Raw genomic sequence first — 13,730 nt, 5'->3', positions numbered from 1 at the left:
TTTCCCGAAGCTCTTTTGTACGTATCCATTTCTGGGGCTGGGCTCTGGGGAGCCTCAAACTCAGAGGCATTTGGGAGACAGCAGGGAACCTCCCTGCCTCCTTTCCCCCCAGAAGAGACCTGGGAAGGGGGAACTTACGCAGGAGATACTCAGCCGTATCTTGTTCATAGTCAGCATCTTCAGGGAAGTGATCGATTTTCTTGCACACACCTCGGAAAGCCCCTGTGGAAACAAACATGGCCCTGAGCCAGGGGGTGGGGGTGGGGATGAAAAGAGCCCCTGTGGCCCAGCCTGGGTCCTCAACCCCATGGGGGAGATACTTCCTGGTGGTTGTGGGCTCCACCTCGGTTGGCCCATCAGCAGCTTTCTTGGGGAACCAAAAAGGAGACCAGTAAAGGAAAAAAAAAAGAAAAATAGACTTACCATATGACCCAGCAATCCCATTCCTGGGCAATTGTCTGGGAAAAACTATAATTCGAAAAGACACAGCCAACCCAATGTTCACAGCAGCACTATTTACAATGGCCAAGACATGGAAACAACCTAATGCCCATCAACAGATGACTGGATAAAGAAGATGTGGTATATATATATATATGTACACACACACACACACACACACACACACACAATGGAATACTATGCAGCCATAGAAAAGAATAAAATAATGCCATTTGCAGCCACATGGATGTACCTAGAGATGATCATATTGAGTGAAGTACATCAGGCAGAGAAAGATAAATATCATATGATATCACTTCTATGTGGAATCTAAAAAAAAAGACACAAATTCTATTAAAAAACCAAAAACAGACTCACTCACATAGAAAACAAACTATGGTTACCAAAGGGGAAAGGGTGCAGAGGGATAAATTAGGGGTTAGGGATTAACAGACACACATCACTATATATATCAAATAGGTAAACAACAGGGACCTTCTGGATAGTATGGGGAACTATATTCAATTTCTTGTAATAGCATATAATGAAAAGGAATCTGAAAAGAAAAAATACATATGTATGTATGTATATATATAACTGAAGCACTTTGCTGTACACCTGAAACTAATATTGTACAACAATTATGCTTCAATTAAAAAAAAAAGACCAGTAAAGGAAAAAAGATAAAAAATAAAGCTGGACACTAATATTTTCTGCTTCCCAGATGTTGAGATCTACTCAGGAGGGCAAAGAGCTCTGAAGCATGAACCTTCACTATGAGAAATGTCTTGTTTTATCTTGTTTATTTTCTTTCCTAATGAGTAAGGGGAAGGTGGGGTGGATAGGAAATGGAATTTACATATATTAATTCATCTTCCCATTTTACAGATGAGGAAACTGGCTGTAAGAATTTTGCTTGAGCTCACACGGGTAAGTGGCAGCGTCAGAATTCCAATCGAGATCTGCTGACTCCTAGGGGCAGATCCCAGGTGCGGGTTCCTGAGTAACCCACTCTCCCCGCTAATGCTCATGTCTGACACAGAGCGGTCCCCTTCCCCGCTGCCCTTGCCCAGATCACAGCTTGCTGCGCTCTGCTGTGTGGCTCACCCCTTCAGGAGGCACGGAATCACGCCGGTGCATCGTGGGAAAACAAACTGTCAGCATTTTCTTTCCTTTCTTTTCTTCGACATCAGCTTGACTTAACTCGTTGTGGGTGTTTGATCATTGCTGTTGGTGTTTGTTAACTAGCCAATTAACCAATCTCTGGGGCAGCCAAAGGCTCTGCCTGTTCTTGTAAATGACAAACAATTTCAGAACCTCGCATCACAACACAGCAAGAAATTGTGCATTATTGTTCTTGTCCCTGCCTGCAGAGCTGGTGTGGAGGTGAGGGGAGGGCTGGTGTTGTGGACAGCAGACAAGGTTGAGCTTCACAACCAACTGGGCTTATATGTCGGAGCAATTACTGTAAGAATTAAATAAGGCCATATATGAAGATGAGATAATTTTTGCAAAGCTCTAGGCACAGCATAACCATGGCCAGTACTTTGAAAGTGTTTCCAGTTGGCTAGGCACAGAGCTGACACTGACATTCCTTCTGCCATTTACTCTTGTCCACTGCTGCAGGAGGTAGGGACCAGTAATGCTCACATTTGATGAGAAGACAATGCAGAGTCACAGAGGAGACAGAGGTGTCACAGCTGCTCAGAAAGAAATTATTATTTGAATCTGGGCTTTACCATCACAGTATGAATGGCTGCCACTATTATCAGGTCTACTATTATCTCATAATAATGAGTGCCATGTATTTAACCCATACCGTAAGTAGGCTCCAATCCAGAGGCATTTCGCAGTAAATGCAGTGCAATATGAGACCATCGTCTTGGTTCTGATTCTCTGCTTACCAGGCAGAGAATGGACTCAGAATCAAGAAGGGGGAGGGTGCTGTTGGACAGAAGGCTTGAAGACTCAAGGAAATTCTTGGGAAAAAAGCAAACTTAGAACTCCTTCCTCGATATTGAAAAAAGGCATTGATTTTTTCTTATTTCGTTTTTAGAGTTTCATTCACATATTCCTGTTTGTTTTTAAGCCCCATTCCCTTCCAGCTGGCTGGATAATACATCAAGATAAGTCGCACACATTAAGCACTTACCATAGACCACGTGCCATTCTAAACACTTTGCATGTTTTATCCTCTTCAGCTTGCAAGACAGCCCGGTGAGGTATCCGGTGTGATGAGCCCTATTTTACCGACGAGGAAATCTGAAGCAAATGATTTCCCCAAGGACACAGCCCGAAGTGGCACACTCAAGTGTAAGTCTGCCCGACTCCAAAGCCAGGTTCGTAACCACTGGTGTGAAACTGCACTCTCTTCAACACGTTTTAGAGTTGTAGGCAAAGTCCTTTGCCAGGTGGCTTTATGGTAATTTCGTGGTCCATTCGCTGCTGTCGTTGGTGGCAATGAACTGGACCAGTTGGCTTTTCCATCCACTATGCTTTTTCCATGATATACATCAGAGGCCCCCGGGCAGGGCAAGGACAGCGGTTGTGGGACCACCTACTATTGGCTGTTTTACATTCTCCACGAAAGACTTCATAGGGAAGAACGGTTCAGCTGAAGATTAAATGCGAACACTGCTGAAACAGACCAGTCAGACCCACGTGGGAGCAGGGAACTACGCGCATGCCTGCATCTGCTTGTGAAATGGGCCTTACCTAAGGTGGCTTAAGGCAGCTTGAAACTAGGACGTGGAGCCAGCAAACATCAGTAGCTCCTGGAGAAGCAGTCGCTAGTTTTAAACGGTCTAAAGCAGCCCACCACCTGTTTTTGTACAATCCATGAGCTAAAGCTGGTTTTTGCATATGTAGATGGTTGGCAAAAAATCAAAAGAAGAATATTGTTGCATGACATATAAAAAAAAATGAAATTCAAATTTCTGTGTCCGTAAATAAAATTATATTGAAACATAACCATGCCCATTTGTTTATGACTTTCATGCCAAACTGGCAGAGCTGGGTACTTGCAGCAGAGACGGCAAAGCCCAAAATATTGATTATCTAGCTAAACAAAATTTTGCCGATTGCTGGTCTAAAGATTGCTGTCTTGAGAGGCAGCACAAACTCTGGGAGGGCAAAAGTGGAAAGCGAAGAGGAGATTGGGCCTTCCTGAGACTGGAGGATGTAATCCAGGCTGGCGCTTCTAACGCAGATAACGCTTGTCTAGGGCAAGTCTGGGTTGCAGAATGTTTTGTTTGGTGTTTCTGTTTGCTTGTGTATTTTGTTCTGGTTTTTACCTGCAGTGCTTTAGTGCATGTTTTATGGCATTGTTAAAAAATTAAGTATGTTGCTGCAATTTAAAATTCAGGATCTGTGACACGAAAGCCTGATTTGCAGCTTCTCATTAAAAACGGGGATCGCTGACTCACATTTTCATGTGAAAATTATCCTTAACCGCTAGGCATCAGCAGCTCCCTTCGGACAGGGGGTGAGCGCTCCAGTTGGCCAAAGTCCCCGCCATTCGTTCCATCCTTGGAGGTACTGACAGTGAATTACTTCTCCAAAACTCAGTTTCTTCTCCAGGATGAAGAGAACAACTTCGTGGGGTTGTCATGAGAATGAACTGAGGCTGTGACAGTAATTAACAGCGGCTGGCGAGCGACTCAGGACTTTCCACAGAACTCTTTTCATCAGACAATGACGTAAGGCACTTATAGCTCCTGGCGTAGTAAGAACTCAATAAATTATAGCCATTACTACTGTTGGTTTGGGTAGGTATTTTAGGACCAGAAGAGATCCATTGGTGCCATGGGAAGATTTTAAAAAGCAATATAAAAGGAAAGGGAATCAAGAATTTCCCAGAGGAAGACTCCACACTGAAAGTGAAGTCGTTGGCACCATAAGTCATATACTCATCAAAAAGTGAACTTGGCCATTCATCTAAGCAGCATATTGCTAGCTTCCAGAAATAACTGCCATTTAGCATTTCTGTATATTTCCTTCCAGATTTCTCCCCCCTCCCCCCACCAGGCTTTCACACACAACTGGTTTTATATAATTGAAAATCATGCTGTTTTTCTTCTCACATTTTCCCTTGAGTATTTCCCCATAGCAGTACATCTAAGCAAAAGAGGGTGGCGGGGGTTGGACTTGCCCATGAGCCACAGAGGATGGAACCAAGACAGATATTGAAAACACATACTCTGCAGGGATGAAGGCAGGATTCGGAGAAAAGCACTGTCCTAGCGCAGTTGAAGCTAAGGCCCGGAGGCAGAGAGGAGCAGAACGCAGGACTGTGGTAAACCAGGAGGAGGATCAGTGGTGTCTGGTCTGGGAGACAGAGCCAGTGGTTACAGGTGAGAGGTGATGGGAACCCAGGGGAGGGCAGGTAGGAGAGACGGGCTGTGAGAACCCACGGACCCCAGGACCCCAGAAGTGGTTTGGAATGGCAGGTAGAGCCAGGAGAGACTTCCTGAAGTGCTGAATTACCATTACAGACACTGGCTTTGGTGACAAGAAGCCTCATCCTGGGCAGGAAAGATGGTGCTAATGGTTCATCTCTGGCTCAGACAATGGAAGAACACTTCCTTCCCACGAGAAAGGCCAACAATCCTTCTCAAAGGTCAACTCCTAAAAATATTCCCTTTAAAATCAAGAATGAGATATGAATGCCCACAGTTGCCTCTATTATTTACCATGGTTCTACAAGTTCCAGTGCAAGAAGAAATACAACAGAATCATGAGTTATAAGCAACAGAAAAAAATAGGGTAAAAAGCTCATTTTTTTCCAGGTGACAGAATAGTCTATTTGGGAAGCTGAAGGCAATTTGCTAGAAAAAAATAAAATTACCATGAATGAAAAAACTCAGAAAGGTGGCTTCTTTTAAGACATTAAACCATAAAATAAAGCGGCAATAATTAAGTCATTGTGATCCTGACATTTTTAAAAGGATAGGTATTAGGATATTTTTTCAAAGCAGACAAATATGACTTAAGAAAATAAAAAGCAGCCCATTATACCGTATTCAGCTAATCCCTGTTAAATTTTAAAAGAATATATGTACGTGGTTAGAAAATTCAAACAGTATATATAGAAAGGCGTAAGATTAAAAGCAAAAGCGTGTCCCTCATCACTGAAAATTCTCTCACTTGATAACTTCGTAGAGTAATTTTTGTTCACGGAATGTTGAGTGGAATCATGTCTAAGCTGAGATCTGAAGGTTAATTAAAAGTTAATCAGAGTAAGAGAGGTGTGTTGCTTCAGGCAGACAGGAATAGCATGTGAACTGATGAGACGGACTGAATGAGAGAAACACTCATGTGGGGACTCTGAGTAGGTCAGGGCGTTTCAAGGATCAGTGGTGACCAGTCTCGGGGGACAGAGTCAGTGGTCACCTGTGACGGGTGATAAAGTGATGCAATCCTGGGGTAGGGCAGCTATGAGAACTGGGCTGTGAAGATTGATTGATCCAATCATTTCCTTCCTGCTTGCCTGCCTGCCTTCCTTCCTCCCTCCCTTCCTCCAGATTTATCAAACACCTACAGTGTATCAGAGCTGTTTTAAGTCCTAGGCATTTACTAGTGACCAAGACAGGAAAGATTCTGGTCCTCAGAACTTCTGCTCCCCCCCGGGAAAGAGAGTCTACAGACTAGTCAATAAATGAACACGTTAACTGTGCTTTGAAGGACGCCCACAGGGTGATCGGATGGTGCCTATGCATTGGGTGGGGGAGATGGTGGGTGATTTGGGGTAGGGCGATCCGAGGCGGGGACATCTGAGCTCAGACCTGAATGAAGGGAGGAGCCAGTTGTTTGAAGAGCCAGGGAAAGGGCTTTCCAGCAGCGGGGAACTGCAGGGGCACAGGCTCTGCGCTGGAAATGAGCTTGGTTAGTTTGGGGAACAGAAGGGAGGCCCGTGGGTGGCAGAGGACCTGTTGTGGCAGTTTGTCTGCTGTCCCTTCAGCACTGGGGTCTCTGGAATAACTAGAGAGTTGGGTTGCACAAGGTTCAAGTTCAGCTCCATCTCTTCCTTCGGGTTGGGGTAAGCTGAAGGACCCGCACGATCCTGAGTGGCTTACAGGCATGCAAGGGAGGCAGCCATGAGGGGAGGGAGCCCGGAAAATGGGGCGTTCGTGTTTTTAACTCTTACAGCCCTCGTCACATATCTCCAGGGAAAGAGGAGCTTCCAAGACTCAGTCTCCATCCTGAGTATTTCCTTTTAGATCCGAGTAATGTGGGTACCCAGCCCGATCCTGGGAAATGGCCATCAGCTGCCAAGATGGGGGATTAGGCTGCTTGGCTGGGAATTTTTACAGGCAAGTCAGATTCTTGCCACCTGGGGAAACACAGGCTGCCGCTTCTCCAGCAGAGCGGTCGTGTGGTACAGCGGTGGGAACAAAGCTTGGAGCCCTCAGGCCTGAGTTTGAATCTCTGTCTCGCCACTTACTAACTCACTCATTGGGCCACCTGGGGTGACTTATTTTTATTCCCTTGAGCCTTGATCTCATCTACAAAATATCCATACTCTGCAGATTGTTGGCATTTCTCAAAGAAATAATTACCTTCTCTGTCGCTTGTTCAGACATCCTCTGTGCCAGGCAGCAGGTTCAGGAATCTCTGAGTATTGCTTACAACCCCAAGAGGCGGGCACTACTGCTGGTCGTAGGGTGGGGTGAGGGGCATGGATTGTGGAGCCAGACTGCCTGGGATGGGGTGGGCTGGCTGTGCCACGTATGAGCTGCAAGTTATTTAATTTATGTGTGCCTCCGTTTCCTCGTCTGTAAACTGGGAACACTCAGAGAATCTCATGCGGTTTGATGAGAATTAGAAGGGGTTCATCTTTGTCAAGTGCTTTAGAACGATGCCTAGCACAGGGTAATTATTGTGTGTGTGCGTGTGTGTGTTAGTTCAATCCACCCATCTTGGGGGTACAGCTCAGGGGTAGAGTGCATGCCTAGCATGCGTGAGGTCCTAGGTTCAATCCCCGGTACCTCTATTTTAAAAATAAATAAATAAATAAACAAACAAACAGGCCTAATTACTTCTCCCCTCCAAAACACCCTCCCCACAACAATTAAAAAAAAGAGTTAAAAAATAGTGGGAAAGCTGAGGCATAAAGTCAAAGTCTGTCTAACCCTACAGGTTGAACTCTTAGCAAAAATCCTCCCCACAGTACCAACACAGCACTGGGCACTGAGAAGCAGGTTAATAAGAGATAGCTATTAATGCCACTACTAACTCTATTTTGGGCACTGGGGTGGGGAGCGGAAATCAGGGGGAAGTGTCTTCTCTCTCGCACCCTCACATCGACATCTCTACATGTGTGCTGACCCGCGTGTGTGGGTGTGCGCGTGTGTGCGCCCGGGCAGGGCTAAGCTGGGCAGGGAGCTTCAGAAAGCCGCCACACCCCAGCAGGAACAGGCCTGGACCACCTGCTGGGCCAAGTTCGAATAAAGGGCCAGATGGAGCTTTTCTGGGTCATCTACAGACAACTCTGCTTTGAGTAGTTTTGGCCTGAAGTCAGGGAACAGTGGTCCCAGACCCGAAAGACCTGGGGAAGCGGGGGTGTCCTTCAAGGCCCAGCCCCCTCAAGGCTGCAGTCCTGAGAGGAGGCCCTGAAGAAGCGGCAGCTGTGCCCAGGTTGTCCCTCCTCTGATGGGAGGAGGTCCCGCTGGCAGAGCATCTCAGTGGTCTTCAGGAGGGAAGTAGAGTGTGAGTGGCCCACACTGGTGGTTTGGGGGCAGAATTTGGAGGCTGTGACCCCACCCAGCCTGACAAAGGATTCTTTCTGAGCGGCCTCTGGACAGTTGCAGTGTGCTCCGAGTCGGAGTGGACTCTCCTAACCCGCGCATCCAGCCCAGCATCAGTGCCCAGAATCTGGTCCAGCCCAGAAACACAGCCAAACCAGTGCCCAGAGCTTGGCCCCCATGTCAGCCTTGAGTCCAGACGGTGTAACCAAATGCCAGGTCCCCGAAGTCCAGCTCAGAGCTCAAAACCAAGGCTCACTGGAGACTGAGGCTCTGAGTCCAGTGATACATGTCTTCCATGAAGCCCCATGACAATGAATTTCCCTTGAGAAATCAAGAAAGAAGAACAAACATCAAGTATGTGCCCCAGGAGTACTTAAAAAAGCAAAAGTAACCCCCTGATTGTAAGAATGTTTGGGTTGCCAGTTTTAAAGCAGGGCTTCATTACAGAGGATAAGAGTATCTTAAAATGGTGGTTCTCAACATGGGCTGCACATGGGAATTATGGGGGCAACTGGAAAATACTGAGATTCAGTTCTACCCCCAGAGATTCTTACTTAATTAGTCTGGGCATCTGGAGTTTTCAAATCTCCGCAGATGAGTCCAACTTTTCAGCTAAGTTTGAGAACCACAGCCCTCAGATGAGTCCATTTAAAGATAGGGACCGTTGTTTCACAGCACATAATAAAGTTCAAAGATGCACTTCTAACGTTATCTTGAAAACGAGAGAATATGTTTATTTTGTCTTATCTTTTCTAACTATGCGCTAGAATGAACAAAATAGTAAGCCATGTGGATTTTTGTTGGGAGCAGGGCATCCTCTGTCTGATCAAATCGCACGGTGGTCCGATAGGAAATCGTTCACTTTCCCAGCCAGATTGTAAAGTCTGACTTTCGTAGCAGGATTGCAAAGTGGGTCATTTTTGCAAAAGCTATTCGTGCATGTCATCATTTTCTCAAGGGCTTCTCTTAATCCTTTGATATTCAAATCATCACAAGCCTATCAGAGCATCACTTGTCGGTTTTCTCTTCTCCCATTGTTAATTGGTGCCCCTCTGTCGGGCTCTTGGCCACCCGGCACAGGTGGCATGTCACATCACGCCAGCAGATCCCCAGCACCCCTCACATCCATGTCATGCATTCCTGTGCCTTTTGCTAGACATGCAATTTCACTTTGCAATCTTTTTTTTTTTTTTTTTTTGCTTCCTCTTTGCATGTACGGTCACATGTTGGCAGGAGCTGGCAATCACAGAGAGGGTGCCCGGCAAAGATGGTGAATTGCAGAGTATGAAACGGGGTGGGGGTGTGGGGTGGGGCTGGGAGGGGGTGTTGGAGCAGAGACTGGTTTTACAAACGGTCGGGCCATGACTGCACGGATTCACGGGAAGATGGAGTTTGCTGGCTTGTCCGTGCACCCTCGCTGGTGCAGGGATTTGGATAATGAATTCACCGATAATGAGGACCCTGAACTAAACTTGGTCTCTCTGAGCAAGACGAAGCATTTGGGGGCCCAGCAATTACGGCTCACGGCTCCTAATAAAGGAACCATAGGAATGAGTGAGTTAAGGAGAAATAAACATCCTCTTCTGATGTTCCTGAACTGCTGTCGGTGCACATTCTGACTCTTTCTTTTGTTCAACAGATGTCTTCTGAGATGCCTGCTTTGCATTAAGCAGTGTCCTGGGCACGTAGGATTTATCAGTGAACGGAACAGACTAGGTTCCGGATCTCAAAGCTGTTATATAGTCCAGTGGGGAGAGACCTACAGTGAACGAATAAATAAACCAAACCAACGTTTCTGTAAAAAGGAAAAGGTAATTTTAAATAGTGATAAATGTCCTGAAAATAATAAACCCCGAAGAGAGAGTGACTTGGGGTAGGGGGTGGAATCATGAGATTAGCTGGGCAGGGAAGGCCTCTCTGAGAAGGTGACCTGAGCGACAAGGTGAAGCCACCCAAGGGGAGATTTGAGAGGAGCGCTTCCTAGGAAGAGGTCAGCACAAGGGCAGAGGCCCCGGGGAAGGGTGCCGCTCAGTGCGCTTCTGGAACCAAGAGCAGTGCAGGTGATGGTGCAGAGTGAGCGAGAGAAAAGCAGAAGAAGACCTGGTGCCTGAAGGAGCCAGATGATGGAGCGTCTTCCCCGCCAAGCCCGGAAGCTGGAGGGCACGCGGTCTGCGCTTTTGGAGGGCTTTACCCATGTGAGAAACGTAATCTGATTTATAGCCTTAGATCCCTTAGAAGATGTCAGGGGCTTGCAGGAAGGGGAGTACATCTCCAGAGGGATTATTGAAAGCCGTTGTAACCCTCTGAAGAAGTAACAGGTGATGGGGGAAGGATGGTGGTCCAGCCAGAGTCCAGCCACATCCAGCCAGAGAGAGGTGCCCAATCGAGAGGGTGTCCCACCTTAGAACCAAGTGTGGGAAGTTTAGCTCAGAACAAGGCACTGTGGGTGCTACTCAGCCTTCTCCGCACCCAGTTATAGGTCTGATTTATTTCTGAAGAACCTGGTGTTGGGCATTTTGCTTGGTCAGCCCACTGCGTGAGTTTGGGGTAAAATGCTTCCCCTGGTCTGTAATTATTTGGTTCCTTGCAGGTTCAGCTAAAACACCAGTTCATCTCTACTGCCTGTGAAAGGCAACATTTCTCCTCCCAAGGTGCCTGGAAATGTTGGATCCACCTGCACTCTCGTGAGAAAAAAAAAAGAAAAAGAGCATTTCTGTGCCCCCTATATAATTCGCTGAGTTAGCATCTGAAAAACTGTGCTTACCAGCGGACTCCTCCAAGATTCCAATGGACACCCGTCTGAGAGCTGCATTCTGTAGCCCGATGGACACGCAGTCATTGTCACACACACAAAGGACTTGGTCTCTGAGGGTGTGTGAGATCTTGGCTGGGGGACAGGTCCAGACCAGGGTTTCAAAGGGTCCATAGGGAGTGATTCCCCGCTATAAGACTGAGGTTGAGGCCACACAAGACTTTTTCTCAATGAGTGAGCATCACACAGTCCTGAGTCCCTGCCCCTCGCTGCGAGCTCAGAGCAGCCCGTCACATGGACTTGGCCTTCACATTCCCAGGTGTGGCAGACTCTGACATTCCCAAATGCAACTCCACACATGGTCACAGAGACACACTGATGGACTCGAGGGACTTGCACTGTGCACCTTGCAATCTGCTCCTCGCTACCGGTTCCCTTCGTTTGTTTTTTAACTCCAGCAAGCAGCGTGAAACGGCTCACTCACTATATAACATGGGGGAGGTATGGGGTCCAAGAGGTTGCAATTATTGCTTACTAGACTTTTAGAATGTTTTAGGTTCACAGCAAAACTGAGAGGAAGGTCCAGAGAGTTCCCACACCCTCCTGCCCCAACACGTGTCTAGCCTTCCCATTAGCTGCATCCCCTCCACCAGAGTGGTACCTTTGTTCTAACTGGTGAACTTCCATCGACACATCATTATCACTCAAATCCATGGTTTACAGTTCACTCTTGGTGCTGTACATTCTATGGGTTTGGGCAAACGAGTAATGACACATATCCATCCTTATAGTATCATGCAGAATAGTTCCACTGCCTTAAAAATCCTGAGCTTCACCTATTCATTTGTTCCTCTCCCCTAAACCTTGACAACGACTGTTCCTTTTACTTACTTAGTTTTGCCTTTTTCAGAATGTTATATAGTTGGAATCATACAATCTTTTCAGATTGGCTTCTTTCGCTCAGTAAGATGCATTTAAGATTCCTCCGTGTCTTTTCATGGCTTGATAGCTCGTTTCTTTTTAGCACCGAATACTATCCCATTGTCTGCATGTCCCACGGTTTATCCACTCACCTACTGAAGGACACCCTTGGTTGCTTCCAGGTTCTGGCAATTGTGAATATAGCCCTTATAAATATCCACGTGTAGGCTGTTGTGCGGACAGAAACACCAAGGAGTATTTGGGTAAAGACTGCGGGCTGTGATTGCTAGATCGCATGGTAAGAGTATGTTTACTTTTGTAAGACAGCACCGAACTATCCTCCAGAGCGGCTGTACCATTTTGCATCCCCGCCAGCAGTGTGTGAGCTTTCCTGCTGCTCCACGCCCCTCCCAGCGTTTGCTGCTGTCAGTGCTCTGGAGTTTGGCCGTTCTAGTAGTTGCTTGGTGGTATCTCATTGTTTTAATTTGCATTTCCCTGATGACATATGACATGGAGCATCTTTTCATGGGCTAATCAGCCATCTGTCCATCTTCTTTGGTGAGGTATCTGTTATGGTTTTTGGCCTATTTTTTAAACCATGTTCTTTGCTTTCTTATTGTTGGTTCTTAAGGGTTCTTTGTATATTTTGGGTAACAGTCCTTTATCAGATGTGTCTTCTGCAGATAATTTCTCCCAGTCTGTGGCTTATCGTCTCATTTTCTTGACATTATCTTCACACAAAGTTGTTCTTGCAACCCTAATTTGGCACTTTCTTCAGTTAGAAAATAATCCAGAAAAGTTTTTTTTTTTTTTTAAGTGGCATCTTTTAACTCTTGAGAGACCTAGGCTCAGATTTCCACCCCCTGCAATTTCTGTGAACATGTTGCAGGATCAAACTCACAAACCTGGAGTCTATGTTTAAACTGTCCACATAGAAAGCCACCCTTTTTGACATTTTGTGCCATTCTGACTCTGTGAACCTGAGAAGGGAGAGAGAAAGTCTCCTGGATCTGTTCCCAGCTACCCTGGACTGCTCATTTCAACCTTCACTGGGCAGCGCTGCCCAGGCTTACAGATTTGCTCCCAAGTAAATCCATCCTGGGCCCTGACATTTATCCAGCATCTTTAACTCTCCTCTATTCATTAAGCATGGGTGGTTGCCATGGCAACCATTAACTGCACCTGACATCCAGGAATAGTTCTGGCGTTTCGAGCAAACACCACCCTGGGATGTAGTTCTACAAGGTGAAGAGCCTGGCTGCCTCCCTGTAACCCGTGTGGACGTCGTGGCTTCTCCCCTGAACCTGGGCTGCCCTGCAGGCCTCTTGGACTCAGGAACTGGGCAGGAGTAGAGAGGTGGGGTCTCCTCCAGATTCCCCACTCTCCCTGCCCACTCACCCATCAGAGTCTTTCTGAGTTGAAACATGATGGGGGCAAGGCAGGGGATGTCTCTGGGTGAGATGACTCTAAGGGCAGGTGTGTTTTTGTGACCTGGTAGCGATGCCCCTACCTACCCTGAGGTGGGTGTCTGAGGTTGTCAGAGGTGGATGCAAATATATTTTAGAAAAGCAGAGAATGTAAGTGGGTCTGGAGCCCATGTGTGGATGTGACTATAACCTGTGTGCTGGTGAGGATGCACATTTTGGCGTGTGGTATATGCATACCTATGCTGTGCTTGGAATGAAACCATGCCCTTAGAGTAAAGCCCACTTGCCCTCCTCTCGTCTCTCCAGTCCCACCTTGTCCTACACACGCCCCTCCCTCTCACTACACTCTGGATCAGCCATTCTCAAACTTTACTATGTTTGGGCACCTTGTGAAAATGCAGATTCGAAACCTATAGATCTGGGGACAGGCCTGAGATTCTGCCC

General features: G+C 46.7%; 1 protein-coding gene across 1 annotated transcript in view; it reads right to left on the bottom strand.

Moving 5' to 3' along the window:
* Positions 1-13,730, bottom strand: part of CACNG3 (calcium voltage-gated channel auxiliary subunit gamma 3) — a 76,300-nt gene that overhangs the window by 11,270 nt on the left and 51,300 nt on the right. Inside the window, exon 2 of the mRNA XM_010986931.3 lies at positions 139-222. Within this exon, the coding sequence (XP_010985233.1) occupies positions 139-222 (84 nt within the window). The remainder of the gene's footprint in view (positions 1-138; positions 223-13,730) is intronic.

The sequence above is a fragment of the Camelus dromedarius genome, chromosome 24 (assembly GCF_036321535.1).
Source record: "Camelus dromedarius isolate mCamDro1 chromosome 24, mCamDro1.pat, whole genome shotgun sequence".
NCBI classification, from domain to species: domain Eukaryota; kingdom Metazoa; phylum Chordata; class Mammalia; order Artiodactyla; family Camelidae; genus Camelus; species Camelus dromedarius.
This window is presented reverse-complemented; position numbering and strand designations above follow the sequence as displayed.